Genomic DNA, 23900 nt, shown 5'->3' with positions numbered 1-23900 from the left:
ATTTACTTAATGTTACTTAATGTCCGAGTAACATTAGGTTTCCTTCAGAGTGGGTGGCATTAGGTTTTGGTTTTCAGTTTGTAAAGCCAGGTTGAGGTGTAGTGCTGTGTTCCTAGGAAGCTTCCTCTGCATTCTGAGGGCTATTGGCCGGGCCAGGGGGTGGGGAGGGGGAGTGGGGTGGGGAGCCTGCAGGATGTCTGGACCATGTCATTGACCTGTGTAGAGTATGCACATGCATGATGGATGTGCAAATGTGCAGGCACTGCTGTGTGCAGTTTTACAGCAGGTGTGTATATATGTAGATGTGTAGGGTCAGTGCATCAGCAGTACTTCTCATCTGATGGCTAAAAGGAGTGGATGATGCACAACTGTGAATACCAAAATATAAAGAGTTGTTAATGGCTAATTGTGTTACTTGAATTTTTTCCAGCGTTTTGAAGATGCTTGTTTACTTTTCTTCTCTAGCTTTTGTCTGGTCCTCTGAGCCCTAACGAGAGTTTTCTGAGATACCTTACTCTTCCACAAGATAATGAGCTCGCCATTGACTTACAACAAACTGCAGTTGTTGTCATGGCCCATTTAGACCGCCTGGCTACTCCCTGTATGCCACCTCTGTGTAGCTCGCCAACATCTCATAAGGTACCTGCGCTAACAGTGTTTATTCTTTGTATCTTTGTGTGTACTACAGTCATTAGCACCTATAGGTTCTCATTCTGTGCCACTTTCTCTGGTATTGGGGGTGGAGCTGGCTTACAGCCTTTTTTTTTTTTTTTTTGGAAGTAGGGTCCACGTCCAGTGTGGATCTTTAACTCACAACCCTGGGATCAAGAGTTGGATGCTCCATTAACTGAGCCAGCCAGACACTCTGCTGGTATACAAGTGTAAACATGTATACATTTTAAGGTATTGTCAGTGGTCAGAGTGAGTGGTGAGCAAGCTGAGGTGTACATGGGTTGAGGACCCAATTCAGTGTTGCAGGTTCCAGATTCAGGAGGTATAGCTCCAGAGAACTCTCCTTTATCCAAACAACCACATGCTGTCCTGCCTTCCTCAGGGAGATTCCAGCATATTTTATTTTTTTGTACACTAGGAGCTCAGAACATGGGCTGTCTGTAATGCTGCTCAGAGCACTGATGACACTAATCTACATGTGTGTAGAGCCTGCCAGTGCGGGCCACCTGAGGACTTCACATTCACAGTTGCATCTGACCATCACAACACTACCCCACTGTATTGATGAGAAAACTGCCATTTGGAGTGGCAGTGAATTTTGGCAGGGTCACACAGAATAATCCTGGATTTGAATCCAGTTTTTTCTAACTTTTATTTTTAGCGGGATGTGTATTTATCTCATTTTATAGTCATTTGTTTTTTTCCAAATAATTATATTCACATGGTTCAAAAATCAAAATTAAATGCAGAGATGATGTTATTTCCCTGTCCCCCCACCCACCTGGTTTTGCACCTGCTACTTTTCATTTTTCTAGTCTCTTATATATCCTTCAGTATTCTCTGAAATGAATATATTAGTGGTAGCATATTGTAGCTTATTTTTGTCACTACACAGTTTGTACCAAGGAGTTCATCAATAAACAAAGCCTCTCTCTTTATTTTAATGCAACTCAGTATTCCATGTATGGTTGTATCATGATTTTTTTGTTGGAATCTGTGTGGTCAGAAGTGTACTATTCCAGTAGTGCTGCAATGACCAACCTCGTACATTTGTTCTTGTTCGTGCAAATGCATGCACCAGTGGTGATGTACCTGATGTGGGTGGGCACTAGCCGATTATCACAAAATTGTTCACACACAGCTTGATCCTTCTCATCCCCACCAACAGTTGGATACTTGTCTGCCAGCCTTGTGCTTAGGCTTTTAGGTTTCTGCCTGTTATGGTAAAAATGGTAACCTGATATGTTTTGAGCATTTGTTTAAGGTTTACTTATATTACTTTTTTTTTTTTTTTTTTTTTTACTTGTATTACTTTTTAATGGGCTCTGTTAAGATGAAGTGCTGTGGAAAAATATGCTTGATCTTACCTGTTAACTGAGGTAATATGGGATGTTTTGAGTTATTTTGATGTTTTGGATCATCTCCTTTCTTTACTTGCTTTGTTTTTATCCCACAGTATCTCAGTGTTACTCCTAGCATAAATTATTCTTTTTTTGACTAAGAAAGAAATTTTCTTGCCACTCTAAACAAAATGTTTACTTTGTTATCTTACAGGGATCATTGCAAGAGGTCATAGGGTGGGGGTTAATAGGATGGAAATACTATGCCAATGTGATTGGTCCAATTCAGTGTGAAGGACTTGCCAATCTGGGAGTCACGCAAATTGCTTGTGCTGAGAAGCGCTTCCTGATCTTGTCAAGGAATGGCCGTGTGTACACGCAGGCCTACAACAGTGACACACTGGTGGGTGTTCTGGGCCCAGATTGCTTTCCTTGGTGGGTGGTTTTCTACTACAGGAGCTACAGAGGTGTCTACTCTTTAAGTCATTTGATTTCTGAAGATTTGGAAACCTCTGTTCAGTGTATTTTATTAGTTTTATTTAATAATCTCAATCATAATTGTTGCCAAAATCTTGGGGCAGAATTTCTTAATTGTTAAGATCAGGAGCTCCTTATAGTAACACTTATTGCCCATTATGAATCCCATTTTTAAACTAACTTTCCATGTGTAAACTCAATTGACTTTGGGGGTGAGGCAGTATCAGATAATCTGAGGAAACTGGGCCTTGTCAGATAGTACATGTTCCTATTAAAGAAAGGTGCTCTTTACCTGGGGTTGTTGAGTTTTCATTGTGTGGAGGTGGCCTAAGTAATGTCACAGAGCTCTTGGAGGCTGCCCACTCTTCTGTTGGTAGTGGGCAGGGCATCTAGACAGTTGGCTGGCAGTCTCCATAGGCTCATGTTCTTTCAGTTCCAGGAGCGTTTGTTAAAATAAGATGCGTGAGAAGAGTCATGCTGTTTTCATTGTCCTTGGACTGCTTACTAATTTTCTTCCTATTTTTACCCTTTTAGGCCCCACAGCTGGTCCAGGGTCTTGCCTCCAGAAACATTGTAAAGATTGCTGCCCATTCTGATGGTCACCACTACCTGGCTCTGGCAGCCACCGGAGAGGTGTACTCCTGGGGCTGTGGGGATGGAGGACGGTTGGGCCATGGGGACACTGTGTATGTATGGCCCATTCTTGTAATTGACTTGCTCTTCTTTTGAGTTACTGTATCCAAAATAGGGTGGAAAAGGAGTGTGAATGGGTGTTCCAGTTGCTCTGACATTTAGGGCTAGGGTGGAGAAAGCAATCAAGATGTGTCAGCCCCTGGGTGATGCTATGGGAGTTCTGCCCACAGCACAGAGGATGACATCAATTGGCTTTCGTGTTCTTCTCTCTCAGATGGCATGCTTCCAGCTTTTGTCACTTCTGTTTTAACTATACATGGCACACCTCACACTGTGGAATTTTCTAAAGCAAATCCCATGCTACTTGTTTCTTCATTCACAAACACTTCAACATGTCTCTATCAGATAAGATCCTCCTTTCCTTGAGCCATTTCATTTTCATAGGTACAAAAATATTTCTTAATGTCCTATTTTGTAGAAGCTTTTGATTATTGTGAGAGACCAGGAATAAAACAAAATGATTGTTCTAAGTGCATTGTTGTGAAAATGGAGAGTACCCATAGCTGCCACAGAGTGGTGGGAACACTTTTATATATTGCTGGTTTGAGTGGAGCCTAGTGGAGCAAAACTTGGGCATTTGATTAAAATTGAAGATGCACTTGAAGGGGGTCAGAGGCATGAACAGCACTGTTGAGAGGAGTCTGGCCTGTTCTCACTGCAATGGGATGGAGTTGGACATCCCTGGTTAGAATCCCAAGCCATGAAAAAAGCTGAGCAATGTGTATTGAGTGTTAGCATTCAGGAGAGATATTCCAAACTTGGCAGTATTGTCAGGATTCAGACAAGTGTGGTAAAACGATGGTGAGAAACAAAGGAATGATAACTACAGAATTTAGAATTGTTATTCTCGGACTGAAAGGGATGAGATGGGCAGGGCTCATAGGATTTGAAAGGATGGAGATACAGGGTGGAGGCATTAGTTTTTACTTCCAGTATGCTAGTTGTAATTTGTACTAAATTACAAAAAAAAAAAACTACCTTGTAATAAAATAATACTCAGTTGAGGTTAAGTGCTAGATGCTAGGAGTTGGAGAGAAACTTTGGGAGATTGAAACTTGAGCTGAACAGGAAGGAGAAATGGTATCAGAATAGGGTTGTTCAGCTCTCCCTGTGCCTGTATGTGCCCCTGCCTCTGTGTGTATTTATTTATTTTGCAGAATAGTAGGCCACAAAGTTAGTATACCATGTTTTTGGAGAGGCTAGAGTAGGTGTTAACAATCACAGTGAACATGTTATGGATTGAAAGCATAAGGTATTTTTCTAGTTTTGAAAGTGAAGAGCCAACTAGTAAGGCCTCTACCTGCTGAATTCTTACTGCCTCCTATTTTTCAGTTGTAAAATATAATTTGGAGTGTGATTGGTAAACCTTGCTCCTTCATTCCCTCCTTATTTATTTAACAAATGTGTAAATTTTAGCCATCTGTATGAGGTTTACAAATCCATCAATTTTAAGAGAACAGTTTAATGAATTTCAGCAAATGCACCATAACTGAGACACAAATTATTTCCATTGCCCCTGCTATTTTCTTTGGATCCTTTGCAGTCAACTCCTACTCTCTACCTCCAGTTCCTGTCAACCACTGGTCTGCCCTCTGTCACTATATGGTATTTTGTTTCTGGCCCCTTCATTTAGCAGAGTTCCTAAGCTTCAGCCAAGTTGTTGGGCGTGTCAGTACTTGCTTTGTCCCTGTTGCTGAGTGATCTGTTTATGGATGGGCCACTGTTTTGGACCATTGTGAACAAAGCTGCTCTGGACTTGATTGTATGAGTCTTTAACACTGTTTTGATATTACTGCTGGATGTCATGCTTGGCATTGGGTACCCAATTAACACACAATCATGGAAATGTTACGTGTTTGAATTCTGTGTTCCTTAATTATTTCATAAGACAGCTGAAAGGCCAAACTGTCTTGGCACTCTGATAGTTTATTCTGATAGTTATTTTCTTTGCTAACACTAATAGGACATGCTTAGAAGGACATTCATATCTGTTCCCATTCTCTCCACAGGCCTTTGGAAGAGCCTAAGGTGATCTCTGCTTTCTCTGGAAAGCAGGCTGGGAAGCATGTGGTGCACATCGCATGTGGAAGCACATATAGTGCGGCCATCACTGCCGAGGGGGAGCTGTACACCTGGGGCCGAGGGAACTACGGCCGACTAGGCCATGGTACATTTGCTGTGAGCTGGCTCGAGCATGTGGTGGGAGGTTTTCTCTATGGAGGGACTTATTAATGATAGTCCTATCTGTTTGAAGGCTCCAGTGAAGACGAGGCCATCCCAGTGCTGGTAGCTGGGCTTAAAGGATTGAAGGTCATTGATGTGGCATGCGGGAGCGGGGACGCTCAAACACTGGCCGTGACAGAGAATGGTATGCAGTACTCATGCTACCCTGGGCAGGTTCTCAGGATGAGGAGTGCCGCTTTCCTAGAGGGAGTAAGCTTTGGATTAGAGTGCACCTCATATGGTTGCCCCTTTGTCCATTTTTAAGTGGTGTGCACCTCTGGGTCCTTGGCAGAGGTCCAGAAGTTATAAGACTTTTAATTTCTGTTGCCCAGAACTGCTAATTAGCAGCTACATCCTAACTATTTGGGCATTTTATTTATTTATTTTTTTATTAAAAAAATTTTTTTGTTAATATGAAATTTATTGTCAAATTGGTTTCCAAACAACACCCAGTGCTCATCCCAACAGTTGTCCTCCTCAGTGCCCATACCACTTTCCCCTCCCTCCCACCCCCCATCAACCCTCAGTTTATTCTCAGTTTTTAAGAGTCTTATGGTTTGCCTCCTTCCCTCTCTGTTTTTTTTCCTTTCCTTCCCCCATGGTCTTCTGTTAAGTTTCTCAGGATCCACAAAAGAGTGAAAACATACGGTATCTGTCTTTCTGTATGACTTATTTCACTTAGCATCACACTCTCCAGTTCCATCCATGTTGCTACAAAAGGCCAGATTTCATTCTTTCTCATTGCCAAGTGGTATTCCATTGTGTATATAAACCACAAATTCTTTATCCATTCATCAGTTGATGGACATTTAGGCTCTTTCCATAATTTGGCTATTATTGAAAGTGCTGCTATAAACATTGGGATACAAGTGCCCCTACGCATCAGCACTCCTGTATCCCATGGGTAAATTCCTAGCAGTGCTGTTTCTGGGTCATAGGGTAGATCTATTTTTAATTTTTTGAGGAACCTCCACACTGTTTTCCAGAGCGGCTGCACCAGTTTGCATTCCCACCAACAGTGCAAGAGGGTTCCCGTTTCTCCACATCCTCGCCAGCATCTATAGTCTCCTGATTTGTTCCTTTTAGCTACTCTGACTGGCGTGAGGCGGTATCTGAGTGTGGTTTTGATTTGCATTTCCCTGATGAGGAGTGACATTGAGCATCTTTTCATGTGCCTGTTGGCCATCTGGATGTCTTCTTCAGAAAAGTGTCTCTTCATGTTTTCTGCCCATTTCTTCACTGGATTATTTGTTTTCTGGGTGTGGAGTTTAGTGAGTTCTTTACAGATTTTGGATACTAGCCCTTTGTCCAATATTTTCTTTGCAAATATCTTTTCCCATTCCGTCAGTTGCCTTTTAGTTTTGTTGATTGTTTCCTTTGCAGTGCAGAAGCTTTTTATCTTCATGAGGTCCCAATAGTTCATATTTGCTTTTAATTCCCTTGCCTTTGGAGATGTGTCAAGTAAGAAATTGCTGTGGCTGAGGTCAGAGAGGTATTTTCCTGCTTTCTCCTCTAGGGTTTTGATGGTTTCCTGTCTCACATTCAGGTCCTTCATCTATTTTGAGTTTATTTTTGAGAATGGTGTAAGAAAGTGGTCTGGTTTCATTCTTCGGCATGTTGCTGTCCAGTTCTCCCAGCACCATTTGTTAAAGAGACTGTCTTTTTTTGATTGGATGTTCTTCCCTGCTTTGTCAAAGATTAGTTGGCCATACTTTTGTGGATCCAATTCTGGAGTCTCTATTCTATTCCATTGGTCTGTGTGTCTGTTTTTGTGCCAATACCATGCTGTCTTGATGACTGCAGCTTTGTAGTAGAGGCTAAAGTTTGGGATTGTGATGCCTCCCGCTTTGGTCGTCGTCTTCTTCAATATTACTTTGGCTATTCGGGGTCTTTTGTGGTTCCATACAAATTTTAGGATTGCTTGTTCTAGCTTCAAGAAGAATGCTGGTGCAATTTTCATTGGGATTGCATTGAATGTGTAGATAGCTTTGGGTAGTATTGACATTTTAGCAATATTTATTCTTCCAATCCATGAGCACGGAATGTTTTTCCATTTCCTTGTATCTTCTTCGATTTCCTTCACAAGGCTTTCTATAGTTTTCAGCACACAGATCTTTTACATCTTTGGTTAGGTTTATTCCTAGGTATTTTATGATTCTTGGCGTAATTGTGAATGGGGTCAGTTTCTTTGGCTTTCTGTTGCTTCATTATTAGTGTGTAAGAATGCAGCTGATTTCTGTACATTAATTTTGCATCCTGTGACTTTGCTGAATTCATGTATCAGTTCTAGGAGACTTTTGGTGGAGTCTGTCGGGTTTTCCATGTATAATATCATGTCATCTGCAAAAAGTGAAAGCTTGACTTCATCTTTGCCAATTTTGATGCCTTTGATTTTCTTTTGTTGTCTGATTGCTGATGCTAGCACTTCCAACACTATGTGAAACAGCAGCGGTGAGAGTGGACATCCCTGTCGTGTTCCTGGTCTCAGGGGGAAAGCTGTCAGTTTTTCCCCATTGAGGATGATATTAGCTGTGGGCTTTTCATAAATGGCTGTTATGATGTTTAAGTATGTTCCTTCTACCCTGACTTTCTCGAGGGTTTTTATTAAGAAAGGATGCTGAATTCGGTCAAATGCTTTTTCTGCATCGATTGACAGGATCATATGGTTCTTTTCTTTTATTAATATGATGTATCACATTGATTGATTTGTGAGTGTTGAACCAGCCCTGCAGCCCAGGAATGAATCCCACTTGATCGTGGTGTATAATTCTTTTTATATGCTGTTGAATTCGATTTGCTAGTATCTGATTGAGAATTTTTGCGTCCATATTCATCAGGGATATTGGCCTGTAGTTCTCTTTTTTTGCTGGGTCTCTGTCTGGTTTGGGAATCAAAGTAATGCTGGCTTCATAGAATGAGTCTGGAAGTTTTCCTTCCCTTTCTATTTTTTGGAACAGCTTGAGAAGGATAGGTATTACCTCTGCTTTCAATGTCTGGTAGAATTCCCCTGGGAAGCCATCTGGTCCTGGGCTCTTATTTGTTGGGAGGTTTTTGAAAACTGATTCAATTTTTTCGCTGGTTATGGGTCTGTTCAAGTTTTCTATTTCTTCCTGTTTGAGTTTTGGAAGTGTGTGGGTGCTTAGGAATGTGTCCATTTCTTCCAGGTTGTCCAGTTTGTTGGCATATAATTTTTCATAGTATTCCCTGATAATTGCTTGTATTTCTGAGGGATTGGTTGTACTAATTCCATTTGCATTCATGACTTTATCTATTTGGGTCCTCTCCCTTTTCTTTGTGAGAAGCCTGGCTAGAGGTTTATCAATTTTGTTTATTTTTTCAAAAAAACAACTCTTGGTTTCATTGATCTGCTCTACAGTTTTTTTTTAGATTCTATATTGTTTATTTCTGCTCTGATCTTTATTATTTCTCTTCTTCTGCTGGGTTTGGGGTGTCTTTGCTGTTCTGCTTCTATTTCCTTTAGGTGTGCTGTTAGATTTTGTATTTGGGATTTTTCTTGTTTCTTGAGATAGGCCTGGATTGCAATGTATCTTCCTCTCAGGACTGCCTTTGCTGCATCCCAAAGCGTTTGGACTGTTGTATTTTCATTTTGATTTGTTTCCACATATTTTTAAATTTCTTCTCTAAGTGCCTGGTTGACCCATTCATTCTTTAGTCGGGTGTTCTTTAACCTCCATGCTTTTGGAGGTGTTCCAGGCTTTTTCCTGTGGTTGATTTCAACTTTCATAGCACTGTGGTCTGAAAGTGTGCATGGTATGATCTCACTTCTTTTATACTTATGAAGGGCTGTTTTGTGACCCAGTCAGTATGTGATCTATCTTGGAGAATGTTCCATGCGCACTCGAGAAGAAAGTATATTCTGCTGCTTTGGGATGCAGAGTTCTAAATATATCTGTCAAGTCCATCTGATCCAATGTATCATTCAGGGCCCTTGTTTCTTTATTGATCCTGTGTCTACATGATCTCTCCATTCCTGTAAGTGGGGTATTAAAGTCCCCTGCAATTACCACATTCTTATCAATAAGGTTGCTTATGTTTGTGATTAACTGTTTTATATATTTGGGGGCTCCCGTATTCGGCGCATAGACATTTATAATCGTTAGTTCTTCCTGATGGATAGACCCTGTAATTATTATATAATGCCCTTCTTCATCTCTTGTTACAGCCTTTAATTTAAAGTCTAGTTTGTCTGATATAAGTATGGCTACTCCAGCTTTCTTTTGACTTCCAGTAGCATGATAGATAGTTCTCCATCCCCTCACTTTCGATCTGAAGGTGTCCTCAGGTCTAAAATGAGTCTCTTGTAGACAGAGAATAGATGGGTCTTGTTTCATTATCCATTCTGATACCCTATGTCTTTTGGTTGGAGCATTTAGTCCATTTACATTCAGTGTTGTTATTGAAAGGTACGGGTTTAGGGTCATTGTGATGTGTGTGGGTTTCATGCTTGCAGTGATGTCTCTGGTACTTTGTGGTCTTTGCAACATTTCACTCACAGAATCCCCCTTAGGATCTCTTGTAGGGCTGGTTTAGTGGTGATGAATTCCTTCAGTTTTTGTTTGTTTGGGAAAACCTTATTTATTTCTGAGAGACAGAGAAAGGCAGACCAGGCAGAAAGGCCTGGCTAAGGTACCCAGGCACCCCTGGGGATTTTATTTTTTTAATATAAAATGAGAGTTACAGTAGAATAATTGACATTATGAATTGTTTCTGGTTATTATGTTTCTTAATGTCTAGCTATCTTTGATTCCCTGTGGTGAATCCTGCTTTTGTCTGTGTGGATTCAGAGTACGAAGCTACATTGTTGGCTTGTTTTTGATTTTACTTTTGTATTTGTCTTCATTAGTGAGACTGTACTCATTTTGCTTTTTTGAGCGTATATTTATTAGGTTTAATGATTAGAATTAGATTGATATTTTAAACTGTTATTTGTTAATGTTGTGAGGGTCTGTCCTCAGAATCGTGGTGATCTGTCAAAATCAGCTGGGGAGCCTGTCTGCCCTCTCCTGCAGAAGTTGAATGGCAGATTGGGAATTGACTTACTTCTGGGAATTTCTTTAGTAAGAGGACAAAAATAATTTCAGTCATCTTCATGTCCACCTAGGGCCCCTCCTTGCCCCACACCTATTCCCACTAAAGGATAGGTATAGAGTCATCTTTCTTCTCCTTCTATGAGTCTTAGAGAAAAATGGTCTCATCAGTCATCTGAAAGTTCTCTTCTAGCATGAAGCTTTCAGTTTGACGTCTTGTTTTTAAGTGTCCATTGTTGAGTGATTGATAATATGTTATAAAACTCTTAAGGAAGTTTTTTCTTCAGTAAGCCTTATTAGGGCTTGTTCTTGAATTCTTAGTGTGAAACTGCTACATAAGTAAAACTGTGTAAAGTGTTGACTAAATTGCCTTGATTGGAAACTGTGCATGCTGTTTACCTCCCACTGGTGTTTCTTTGGTGCGGGTGTTATAAAGGGAAATGTCCCTGGTATGTTACTATTCTTTGAGAAGACTGGTATAGTAGAAGCCTGCTTGTCTGTTCGGTCTGGTCCTGGATGACAGGCTCACTGAAAAAAATTGGAGAAAGTGGGAATTGTGGGCTGGGCTATGTGAACAACAGGCATTTTGCAAGGCATGTAGTATATGCACATTCTTTGATAATTGTGTATGGGTCTGCTGAGTTGAACATTGCTATGTTTCTTTCACTGACCACCTGCTAGTGTATCATATACAGTTTTAGATCAGGGATTGACTGTTTTTGCAAATAGACTGATATTGGAATGCCACCTTGCTTATGTATTATCTGTGGCTGCTTTCCTATGACAGGGGAACAATTAGATAATTGTAACAGAGACCACATTGCCCACAAAGCCTAAAAATACTTACCTTCTGAGCTCTAACAAAAAGTTTGCTGGGGCGCCTAGGTTGTTCAGCTAGTTAAGCATTCGACTCTTGATTTTGGCTTAGGTCATGATTTCACGGTTTGTGGGATTGAGCCCTGCATCGAGCTCTGTGCTGGCAGTGTGGAGTCTGCTTGGGATTCTCTCTCTCCCTCTCTCTGCCCCTCCCCTGCTCTCTCTCTCAAAATAAATAAATAAACATTAAAAAATATTTTTAAAAATTTGCTGATCTTTAGATTATTTAAAACAGAATGGAGGAGTGTCTGGGTGGCTCAGTCGGTTGATTGTCTGACTCTTGATTTTGGTTCAGGTCACAATCTCATGGTTGTGAAATTGAGCTCTGCAATGAGTGTGGAGCCTGCTTAAGATTCTGTGTCTCTCTCTCTGTGTCTCTCTTCCCCTCGTCCTCTACTACCTCTCTTCCCTGCTCGTGTGCTCTCTCTCTTTAAAAAAAAAAAAGAAAAAAAACAACTTAAGTCACTTATGAAGCGATGTAATTTCTTCTTTTATATTTCTTCTCATTTCTTTTCTACAGTTTTCACCTGCACCTAATTTAGCAGGTTTCTTTTTTAATAATTCATATTTATTGACTTTTTGCAAATTATCAGAGTAAATATAAAACAAACACATTTTTGTAATTTATTGCTTTATATAATATTTAATTAGACTATACTCACAAACATTATTAGAAAGAAATGCCGTCCTGCAGTTGACTTGTGGTCAGCATGACAGGACAGTGTGCAGGCAGACTTGAGAGAGAGTGGTCAGGGAACTACAGCTGTGTTCAATGGGTCCAGTTATAGTATTTTATAGAGGCAGTGGGTCTTTTGTTCTGTTTTCACTACTTGGTTGAACTGAACCCAGTCATTGAGCACAAACTAGGAAGAGTCAGGACTTTATTATTCTTTTAACTAAAAACAAAAACAAAAAACCACACCCAGCTTTCCTTTTCCTATTGCTTCTATATCAACCTGAAGTATAAACTAGATTTCATTTGGTAAGCGGTCACCTGGTTATTGTTATTATAGTTAATATACTATATATATAAGTCTAGATTTATGTTATTGGTTATATTGAGTATTTTCAGCCACTTAGAAGTTGCATTAAGATGTACAGTTATTTTTACTTAAATATATTTGTATTTTTTAGGTCAGGTGTGGTCTTGGGGAGATGGTGACTATGGAAAATTGGGCAGAGGTGGTAGTGACGGCTGCAAAACACCAAAGCTTATTGAAAAGCTTCAAGACTTGGATGTTGTGAAAGTCCGATGTGGAAGTCAGTTTTCTATCGCTTTGACGAAAGATGGCCAGGTTTATTCATGGGGAAAAGGTGACAATCAGAGACTAGGGCATGGAACAGAGGAACATGTTCGTTATCCCAAACTCTTGGAAGGCTTGCAAGGTAAGTGCAAAATGAAAACTTTTAAAACCTTTTGAAGCTTTTTCTTTAGTAATCTTTTAAAGTTTGTAGGTCTTTCCTTTATTTACCTACTATTTCACGAATTAACTCATCATTAGAAGGCTTTTACCCACATTTTTATAGATATAGATTATAAATGGAAAATGGTTTTGTTTCTATTTAAAAATGGTGTAGAATTATTCTCACCAGATTTATTTTGAAATTCGTTCAGTTTTATAAATATTGGTGCCAGGCATCTATTCATCACTATGTAAGCTGGCCTTAGTGAGATTAACTTCTGTTGGTGAGGTCACCTGTAGTTATACTGTAGACATTGCTAAGATGACGGGTGTATATAGTGCTGTGGGAGCACAGTGGGAGGAGATAGGATTGGTGTGCCTAGAGTGGTCTCATTTGAAATTATCCTTGATAGGTGAATCCTGCTTATTTGGTTTCAAGGGCATCTAGCATGCATTCTAGATAGAATGGGAGCCCAGGCATGTAGGTGTGCTTTGCAGGTGCCTTCTGAAGTGTGGGAGAGGTTGGTGATAGGTTTATCAGGTGGGGCTTGTAGTGCTTTATCTAAGGGGTGAGCAGACTGTTTTCCTAAAGGACCTAGACCATAAGTATTTTAGCTTTGAGTACCATACACTGTATGTCTCAACTACTCTTTTTCTGCTTTTGTACCCCAAAAGTAGCCATGGACAATATGTAAACAAATGGTCCTGACTATGTTAATGGCTTTATTCATAGAAACAACCCTTGGCCTGTGTTTGGCATGAGGGATGAAGTTTGTTGGATCTCTGTGCTGGATCCTACTTTATGTTTTTGCTTTTTTGTCAAGGGAGTTTAAAGGGAGACTTTTACATAGGACTTGCTAGTTTCTTTCCTGATGACAAGGTTTTATGGTGTCTATTATTTTCTAAGTTTCTGAGATAAGTTGTAGGGTAATACAGTTGGTTTATATTATGGAGCTATGTTTAAATTTTGTTAGCCTTTCTTGTTTATATTTTTTTCATTTAGCTAAGGAAATATGCTTCGTCAGCAACATTTATTAGATACAGAGAGAGCTTATCATGAAAATATTTAAATAATTTTTGGTACATTTTGGTTGTTGTCAACTTATCATAGGCTCTTAGAATTGTTCTCCTTACTCTAGTAGAATTTTGCAGCTGAATTATTTTTTATGTTGACATTTCTGAAGACATTCCTTGTGCTGGTCACGTTAGACTTACTATTAAGCAAAAATATAATACTTGGATAACACTGTTTAAATAGGAAAAATGTATTATTTGACTTTAGAAAAAGGAGATTTTTGTCTTAGAAAACTTCCTTAATGAAGAGGGTACTTTGATATTCATCAGGATAGCCCACAATGTGGGCTATAAAACACCCCTTAACATATTTAAAAGAAGGGAGATCAAACAATGTCTGCTGTCAGACTACAATATAATTAAACTAAAAATCAATAAAAGATAGCTGAAATATCCCCAAGTACATGGAGATAAACTTCCAGGGTGCCGGAGTTGCTAAGTCAGTTAAGCATCTGACTGGCTCAGGTCATGATCTCACGGTTTGTGGGCTCCAGCCCCACATTGGGCTGTCTGCTGTCAGCTCAGAGCCCACTTGGGATTCTCTGTCTTCCCCTCTCTCTCCTGCTTGTGCATACTCACACACTGTTTCTCTCAAAAATAGATAAACATTAAAAAAATATTAAAAAATAAACACTAAACTTCCAAATAACACATGGTCAAACAAAAAACTCTCAAGAGAAATTTTAAAATATTTTGAACTGAATGAAAATGAAAACAACTTACCAAAATTTGTGGGATGCTGTGAAAGCAGTGCTTAGAAAGATATTTATAGCACTGAATTCATGTATTATAAAAAAAGAAAGATCTAAAGTTAGTAATCTTTGTGTTCAGGAAAGGAAACCATCAACAAAATGAAAAGGCAACCTACAGAATGGGGGAAATATTTGTAAATCATATATGGGATAAAGGATTAATATCCAAAATATATAAAGGACTCATACAATTCAATAGCAACAAAACAAAACAAAACCTGCTCCAAAACCAATTTGTTGAAAAATTGGGCAGAGGATCTGAGTAGACATTTTTCCAAAGGTGGCTTATAGATAGCCATCAGGTATATGAAAAAGTACTCAATGTCAGTAATCTTCAGGGTAAATGCAGATCAAAACCACAGTGAGATATCACCTCATACCTGTTTGAATGGCTATTATCAAAAAGATAAGAAATAACTAGTGTTGGTGAGGATGTGGAGGAAAAGAAACTCTTGTGCACTGTTGATGGGAATGTAAATTGGTACAGTCACTGTGGAAAACAGTAAGGAGGCTTTTCAAAAATTAAACAAACAAACAAAAAAACCAACTACCATGTGATCCACCTGTTCCACTTCTGAGTATTTATCTGAAGGAAATAAATATGCTAACTCAAAAAGGTACCTGCATCCTCCTGTTCATTGCAGCATTATTCATAGTAATCAAGATATGGAAACAACCTAAGTGTCCATTGATAGATGAGTGGATAAAGAAAATGCAGTATAATGGAATATTATTCAGCCACAGAAAAGAAGGTAATTCTTCCATTTGTGTTAATATGGATGGACCTTGAGGGCATTACGCTAAGTAAATAGGTCAGACAGAGAAAGGCAAACACTGTATGATGAGAAATGAGAGAGAAGACATACTACAGATCCTTTGAACTTTATAAAGATGATAAAGGAATACTAAGAACAACTCTATGCCCCCATATTTTGTAATGTAGATGAAATGAACCAATTCTTTAAAAGACACAATTTGCCAAAACTCATACAAGAAGAAATAGACAAACTGAATCGGCCTATATCTATTAAATTGAGTCAATAATTGATAACTTTCAGAAAGCGTGAGGCCCAGATGGGTTTACTGGTGAATTCTACCAAACATTTAAGGAAGAAGGGAGAAATTATACCAATTCTCTATAATCTCTGTTTCAGAGGAGAGAAGCAAAGGGAATACTTATTAACTCATTCTGTGAGGCCAGCACCACCCTAATATCAAAGCCAGACAAAGACATTATAAAAAAATTACAGACCAACATCTCTCATGAATATAGATGCAAAAATCTTCAATGAAATATTAACAAATCAAATTCAACAATGTATAGAAAGAATTATATATCACCACTAAGTTGAGTTTATTCTGCATATGCAAGATTGGCTAATTCAGCATCCAAAAATCAATGTAATCCATCAAATCAAGAGAGGGATAAGAAAAATCACATGATCATATCAATAGATGCAGAAAAAACATTTGATAAAATTCAATGCCTATTCCTACTAAAACCTCTCAATAAACCAGGAATGGAGAGAACTTCCTTAACTTGATAAAGAATATCTATAAAAATCCTACAGCTAACATTATACTTAATGGTAAGAAACTTGAATCCTTCCCACTAAGATCAGGTACAAGGAAAAGATGTCTCATCTCACCATCATCTCTTTTCAGAACCATGCTGGAAGTTCTAGCTAATGCAGTAAGACAATGAAAGGATAGTAAAGGAATGCAGATTGAGAAGGAAGAAATAAAACTTTGTTCACAGATGACATAAAAGTCTATGTAGAATATCTGAAAGAATTAACAAAAAAGCTGGAAGTAATAAATGGTTATAGCAGAGTTGTAGGATACAAAGTTAATATACCAAAGTCTTGTTTTTTTATATGTCAACAATTAAGTGGAATTTGAAATAAATACATAATATCATTCGCATTAGTAGTAAGGAAATGAAATAAATAGGTATAACTCTGACAAAGTAAGTACAAGAGCCATATGAGGAAAACTATGTAACTGATGAATGAAATCAAAGGAGAACTAATAAATTGAGAGATATTCTTTGTTCATGGATAGGAAGACTGAATATTGTCAGTTCTTTCCAGCTTGATCTATAGATTTAATGCAATCTCCATCAAAATCTGAGCAAGTTATTGTATTGGTATTGACAGACTGATTCTAAGTTTTATGTGGAGAGGCAACAGATCTAGAATAGCTAACACAGTATTGAAGGACAAGAACAGGTTGGAGGACTGACACTATGCAGCTTCAAAACTTAATATAAAGCTACAGTAATCAGGACAGTATGACATTGATTACAGTATAGACAAATTGATCATTGAAACAAAGTAGAGAGCTCAGAAATAGACCCACATAAATATAGTTAATTGATCTTTGAGAAGGGAGCCAGGGCAATACTATGAAGCAAAGGTGAGTTTTTCAACAAATGGTGTTGGAACAATTAAACATTCACATGCAAATAAAAGTGAATACTTGATAATAGGGGAGGCTATACATGGGGTGGAGAGTATATGGGAAATCTCTGCATTTTTCCTCAATTTTGCTGTGATCCTAAAATGTTCTAAAAATAGAAAGGAAAAAAGATATACTTTGCATGATTATATCTTGGGACAGGAGAATACGATTTAATGATTAATTAAAAATACACTTATCTCTTTCTGAATGAAAAACTGAATATGGAGAAAAAAAATAACAGCTCTGGGGTGCCTGGGTGGCTCAATCAGTTGAGTGTCCGACTGTGGCTCAGGTCAGGATCTCGCAGTTTGTGTGTTTGAGACCTGTGTTGGGCTCTGTGCTGATAGCTCAGAGCCTAGAGCCTGCTTTGGATTCTGTGTCTCCCTCTCTCTACCCCTCTCCCACTCAGGCCCTTTCTCTCTCAAAAATAAATGAACATTAAAAAAAAAAAAGTAACAGATCCTTTTCATACCTTAACATTGTTTAATTTTCAGGCTGCAGGTCTTAATAAATTGTAGCTAGTAAACCATAACAAGGGTTTTAGTAACATACATGAAGCAGATGAATTATGCATAGTATTAAAGCAATGAATTATCCTTTAGAAGTTGACATTAAATACCTTCTGACCTGAATGATCTACAACAGAAGTCAGGTGTGAAGCTGTGTTGTATCTTTCCTCTTAGGGAAGAAGGTAATTGATGTGGCTGCAGGCTCCACCCACTGCCTGGCTCTGACTGAGGACAGTGAGGTCCATAGCTGGGGCAGCAACGACCAGTGTCAGCACTTTGACACCTTGCGTGTGACCAAACCAGAACCTGCTGCACTGCCAGGACTGGATACCAAACACATAGTTGGAATTGCCTGTGGACCTGCTCAGGTACTGAGTAGATAGTTTGGTTAGATATTTTGTAGAATTTTGGTTGCCCATCCCTCATTGCTAGGATGTTGAAATACCATTGACTTGTGTGTGTTGTTCTTATATCCTGTAGTTGTACTAAACTCACTTATTAGTTCTAGGAGTTTTGTGTCAATTCCCTGGAGTTTTCTTCAGAAATATAGACACAGTTTTATTTCATCTTTTTTCTATATTTCTTTCCCTTGCCTTATTGCACTGGCCAAGACTTCCAATATGATGTTGAAGAGTGGTAAGAGGGCACATCCTTGTTCCTGTTTGTAGCGGGAAAGCATTTAGTCTTTCACTATTAGCTAGGATGTTAACTGTAGGATTTTTCTTTTTTAGTAGATGCCTTGTGTCAGATTAAGGAAGTTTCCTTTAACTCCTACTTTTTTGAGAGTTTTTTTTTTTTTTAATACTGAATAGATGCTGAATTTTGTCAGATACATTTTTCTTCTCAAATGATATGATCATGTAGTTTTCCTTCTTTAGTCTGTTTATATGGTAGACTATGTTAATTGATTTTCAAATATTAAGCAAACCTTGCATTTCTGAGATAAACCCCACTTGGTTATGGTGTATTATTCTTTGCTTTATTTGATTTGCTAATGTATTGTTGAGGATTTTTCTGCTGATGGTCATCAGAGATAATTGGTTTGTGGTTTTATACTGTGTGTCTTTTTATCAGGGTAAAACTGGTCTCATAAAAAGTGTTGGAAAGTGTTCCTTTCTCTTCTGTTTTCTAGAAGGGATTGTGTAGAGTTAGTGTTATTTCTTTTTAAATTTTTTTTTTTCTTTGGTGAATCCATCTGAGCCAGGAAATTTCTTTGATTTTTATGTAAAAATTGTTTCTTTAATAGATACAGAACTATTCAGAGTGTTTCTTCTTGAGTAGGTTTAACTGATTTGTGGCACTCAAGGAGTTGTTCCATTTCATCTAAGATGTCTGAGTTTTGTGTGTAAAGATTTCCTTAGTATTCTTTTACTAACCTTTTGAAGTCTTTGGGGTCTGTAGTAATATATTCTCTTTCATTACAGATATTAGTAATTTGTGTGTGTGTGTGTGTGTGTGTGTGTGTGTTTCTTTGTCAGTTTTGCCTAGATATTTATCCATTTTATTGATCTTTTTAAAGAACTTTTAGTTTCAAAAAACTTCCCTTTGTTTTTTGCTTTCAATTTCATTGGCTTCTTCTCTTTGTTATTTTTTTTCCCCTTCAGCTTGCTTTGGGTTCACACTTTTCTATTTTTAGTTTCTTCAAGAAAAAGTCTAGGTTAATTTTAGACCTTTCTTCTTTTGTAATATTTAAGCAGTTGATGCTGTAATTTCCCTCTAAGTAGTGCGAATTTGCACTCATACATTTTGATGTATTTTGTTTTTGTTCAGTTCAAAATACTCTCTAATTTCTTTTGAGAATTGCTCTGTGACCTATGTATTATTGTGTCATTTAATTTTAAAGTGTTTGGAGATTGTACTATTATCATTCTCTTACTGTTCCTAGTTTAATTTTATTGTGGTTAGGGAACAAACTATATGATTTCAATTCTTCTAGGTTTGTTAAGATTTGTGTCTCAGGATATGTTCTCTTAAGTGAATGTTCTATGTGTGTGCTTAAAAAGGGTTATGTATTTTGTTTTACATGTATTTTGCTGTTGTTGGGTGAAGTGTTCTATAAATGTCCATTAAATCCAGTTCATTAATGGTATTCAATTGTTGTATATCCTTGCTGATTTTCTGTCTGCTTCTATCTCTTTCTAGGAGGATAGTGTTGGTATTTCCAAGTATAATTATGGATTTCTCCATTTCTTTTGGCTCTATCAGTTGTATTTTTTTTTTTTTTAATATCAGTGCTTTTGGTCATTAAAAAAATTATGGTTGACTATATATACAGTGGCATTAAGTATATTCATGAGACTGTGTAACCATCATTGTTATCCATCTCCAGAACTTTGTCATCCTAAACAAAAATTCTGTACCCATTAAACATTAGTCTCCTTTTCTCTTCCCTTTGGCCCCTAGTAACCTCAAATTTACTTTCTGTTTCTGTGAATTTGCCTATTCAAGATACCTCATATAAGTATAATCATATAATATTTGACCTTTTGTGTCTGGCTTATTCCACTTAGCATAAGTTTTTTAATTTTTAATTAAAATTTTTTTCAACGTTTATTTATTTTTGGGATAGAGAGAGACAGAGCATGAACGGGGGAGGGGCAGAGAGAGAGGGAGACACAGAATCGGAAACAGGCTCCAGGCTCTGAGCCATCAGCCCAGAGCCCGACGCGGGGCTCGAACTCACGGACCGCGAGATCGTGACCTGGCTGAAGTCGGACGCTTAACCGACTGCGCCACCCAGGCGCCCCTTTAATTAAAATTTTTTTAAGCATAAGGTTTTTAAGCTTGTTCCATGTTGGAGGATGTTTCAAGATTTTATTCCTTTTAAAGGCTTAATAATATTCCATTATATGTATATCCCACATTTTGTTCATTTATTTCTCCTTTTTTGTACCTTTGGCTATTGTGGTTGTGTTGCTCTGAGTGTCTGGGTCCACGCTTTCATTTTTTTGTTTTTGTTTTTGTTTGTTTGAGTATATATCTAGGAGTGGAATTGCTGGATCATATGGTAATTATGAGGAATTTGAGGAACTGTCAAACTGTTTTCCACAGCAGCTGCATGATTTTTACATTCCCACCAGATATGCACAAGGGTTTCAGTTTCTCCACTTTTTTTTTGGCCAACCCTGGTTATTTTCTGGTTTTCTTTCTTTGATTGTTTGAAGCCATCCTTGTGTGTATGAAGTGGTATCACACTGTGGTTTTGATTTGCACTTCCCTAATAGAAAAGATGTTGAACATTTTTTTATGTGTGTATTGACCATTTGTATATCTTCTTTGAGAAAATGTTGATTAAGTCCTTTGCCCCTTTTTGAATTTTTTCTTGAATTGTAGGAGTTCTTGATGTATTGTGGATATTAATCCCTTATCAGGTATATGATTTACAGCTATTTTTTTCCCCATTCTGTGCTTGTCTTTTCATTTTGTTGATAGTGTCCTTTGATGCACACAAGTTTTTAATTTTAAGTAAGTCTACTTTATCTATTTTTTCTTATGTTGCCTATGCTTTTGGTGTTATATATATCCAAGAAATCTGTTATGTAGATTTCACCCAGTGTTTTCTTCTGAAAGTTTTATAGTTTTAGCTTTTATGTTTTGGTCTTTGATCCACTCTAAGTTAATTTTTGTATATGGTATAAGGTAATGATCCAATTTGATTGCTTTGCAGTTTTCCCAGCACCATTTGTAGAAAAGATTGTTCTTTCCCCATTGAATGGTGTTGGCACTTATCAAAAATCATTTTACTCTATAGGTAATGGCTTATTTTTGGGCTCTCCATTCTGTTTCATTGGTCTGTATGCCAGTATTTCATTGGTACTTTATGCCAAGACCATGCTGTTGTGATTACTGTAGCTTTGTAGTGTAGTAGGCTTTGAATTAGGAATTGTGAGTTTTCCAGTTTTGTTCTCTGTTTCAAGATTATTTTGTTTATTTGGGGTCACTTGAGATTCCATATACATTTTAGGATGGGTTTGTCAGTTCTTGTTTTATAGATTTTGAAGCTCTTTTTTTTTCTTTTTTTAAAGATATGTGCACATTTAGGTTTGCTTTGTTATCTTGATGAATTAGCCAAGGGCATTATACAGTATGCCCCCTTTATCCTTCTTTTTCTTTGCTCTGAAGTCTGTTTTGTCTGATTTTAATATAGGTGCTTCATTTTTCATTTATTTTGTAAAAATTTTATTAGGTTTATTTTGGGAGAGCACGCATGTGAATGGGGGGAAGGGCAGAGAGAGAGGGAGAGAGAGTATCTTATGCAGACTCCGCACCTAGCACAGAGCCCAATGCGGGGCTTGATTCCATGAACTTTGAGTTCAGACTCAAGAGCCAAAATCAAGAGTCAGACTAAGTGTTAAGTACTGACTGAGCCACCCAGGGGCTCCTTGCTTTTTATTTAATAGTGTTTGCATACTGTAACTTTTCCATTCTTTTAATTGAAAAAAAATTAAAAATTGAAATAATTATTGTAGGAATTTGCCAATGTCATGGGTTTTGTTTATTGAGGTTATATAAGAAGTCAATATTCTAGTTCCTTTCCCTTGCCATATAAAATTTAGAATAGTCTTGTCTATGTCAGCAAAAACATCTTGCTTGGACTTTAATAGGAATTGTATTCAACCTGTCATCAATTTTTGGAGAATTGGCAGTTTTGCTATATTTAGTCTTCCAATCAATGAAAATGGTATGTCTAGATATTTATTTACATTTTCTTTGATTTCATTTATTAGCATTTTCAGTATATAAGTCTTTGACATGTTTTGTTAGATTTATATCTTTTACTTTTTTTTTTTTTACTTTTTTTTTTTTTTTCAACGTTTATTTATTTTTGGGACAGAGAGAGACAGAGCATGAACGGGGGAGGGGCAGAGAGAGAGGGAGACACAGAATCGGAAACAGGCTCCAGGCTCCCAGCCATCAGCCCAGAGCCCGATGCGGGGCTCGAACTCACGGACCGCGAGATCGTGACCCGGCTGAAGTCGGGCGCTTAACCGACTGCGCCACCCAGGCGCCCCTATATCTTTTACTTTTAACCCACATGTCTCATTATGTGTATAGTGAGTTTCTTGGGTACCGTGTATAGGTGCATTTAAAAAAAAAAATGCTTGAGTCAATCTGTCTTTTAATTGATATATTTAGATCATTTATGTTTACTCCAATTTTTGACGTACATAGATTTGCGTCTTCCATTTTCTTGTTGGCTTTTGTTTGTTCTATTATTCCTCTATTGGTGCTTTTCCTGCCTTTTTTGGGAGTATATGAACATTTTTTAATATTCCACTTAACTTTATTTATTTTGAATTTGACTTTATTTCTTTATATAATTTCTTTTTAGTGGCTGCTGTAGGTTTTACCATAAACATACTTAATTCTTTGCAGGCTACTTTAGAATCAAAATGTAACCATTTGTAATTGGAATGTAGAAACCTGTTGTTTAGAATGCTTAAGAGATTTTTCTAGTTATTTACATCTAGGTTATTCTTATTGGCTTTTAGTTTCTGTTGGTTTCTAAGAAGCTTAATTTGATTATGTTCAGAGAACATATTCTATGATTTCAATTCTTTTATATAGGTAAGAAATATTTTATGATTAAATATTTTAAATATGACTGTATTCTATTGTGGTTTTCTAGTAAGTGTCAGTTTGATCTAGTTCATTGATGGTTTTATTAGTTTCTTTTAAAGTTTTACTTTTTTTAATATCTCTTTGTTCTATGTTATTAGGAGGATAATTTTGCTGTCTTCAACTATATTTTTGGATTTATCTATTTCTTTCATTTCTGCCAGTTTTTACTGCCGTGTGTTTTCTGGTTCTGTTGTTAGGTACATATCATTCAACATTGTTCTGTCTTCTTGTGAATTGACCCTTTTATCATTGTATAATATGTCTGTTTAGCCCTGGTAATTTCCTGCCTCTGAAGTTTGCTTTGTTTGATATTAATATAGCCATTTTCTATTCCTTTACTTAAACTTTTTTAATCTTTATATTTAAGGTAGACTTCTTGTTGATACCATATAGTTAGATTTTGGTTTTCATACCTCCTGACAATTTCTACTTTTTGTTAGTATGTTTAGACCATTTACATTTAATTTAATTATTTATAAGTTAGATTTATTTCTACCATTGTGAGGTTTTGTTTGCTCTCTTTTTTTATTCCTTTATCTTTTCCTGACTTCTTTTGGGTTGTTTGAATAATTTTTAGTACTCCATTTTAACTTACTGAGTTGTCTCTTTGTGTAGTTTTTTAGTGGTTGCTTTAGAGATTAAATATACCTAACCTTTCATTATTTACTTACAGTTATTTGTAACTGTTCAAGTAGATTATGATCCTCACTGTTATCTATTAGTGTGCATTAATAATTTTGAGAGTGAA

At 37.4% G+C, this 23900-nt stretch overlaps 1 protein-coding gene across 7 annotated transcripts in view; it reads left to right on the top strand.

Moving 5' to 3' along the window:
* The window catches only part of HERC2 (HECT and RLD domain containing E3 ubiquitin protein ligase 2), a 273658-nt gene that overhangs the window by 69576 nt on the left and 180182 nt on the right, over positions 1–23900 (top strand). For all 7 annotated transcript variants that reach the window (XM_045448942.1, XM_045448938.1, XM_045448941.1 and 4 more), the window contains 7 exons: positions 466–639; positions 2227–2415; positions 3024–3175; positions 5192–5349; positions 5437–5550; positions 12464–12715; positions 17705–17898. In XM_045448942.1, the coding sequence (XP_045304898.1) occupies positions 466–639; positions 2227–2415; positions 3024–3175; positions 5192–5349; positions 5437–5550; positions 12464–12715; positions 17705–17898 (1233 nt within the window). The remainder of the gene's footprint in view (positions 1–465; positions 640–2226; positions 2416–3023; positions 3176–5191; positions 5350–5436; positions 5551–12463; positions 12716–17704; positions 17899–23900) is intronic.

Source organism: Leopardus geoffroyi, chromosome B3, assembly GCF_018350155.1.
Source record: "Leopardus geoffroyi isolate Oge1 chromosome B3, O.geoffroyi_Oge1_pat1.0, whole genome shotgun sequence".
Lineage (NCBI taxonomy): Eukaryota > Metazoa > Chordata > Mammalia > Carnivora > Felidae > Leopardus > Leopardus geoffroyi.
This window is presented reverse-complemented; position numbering and strand designations above follow the sequence as displayed.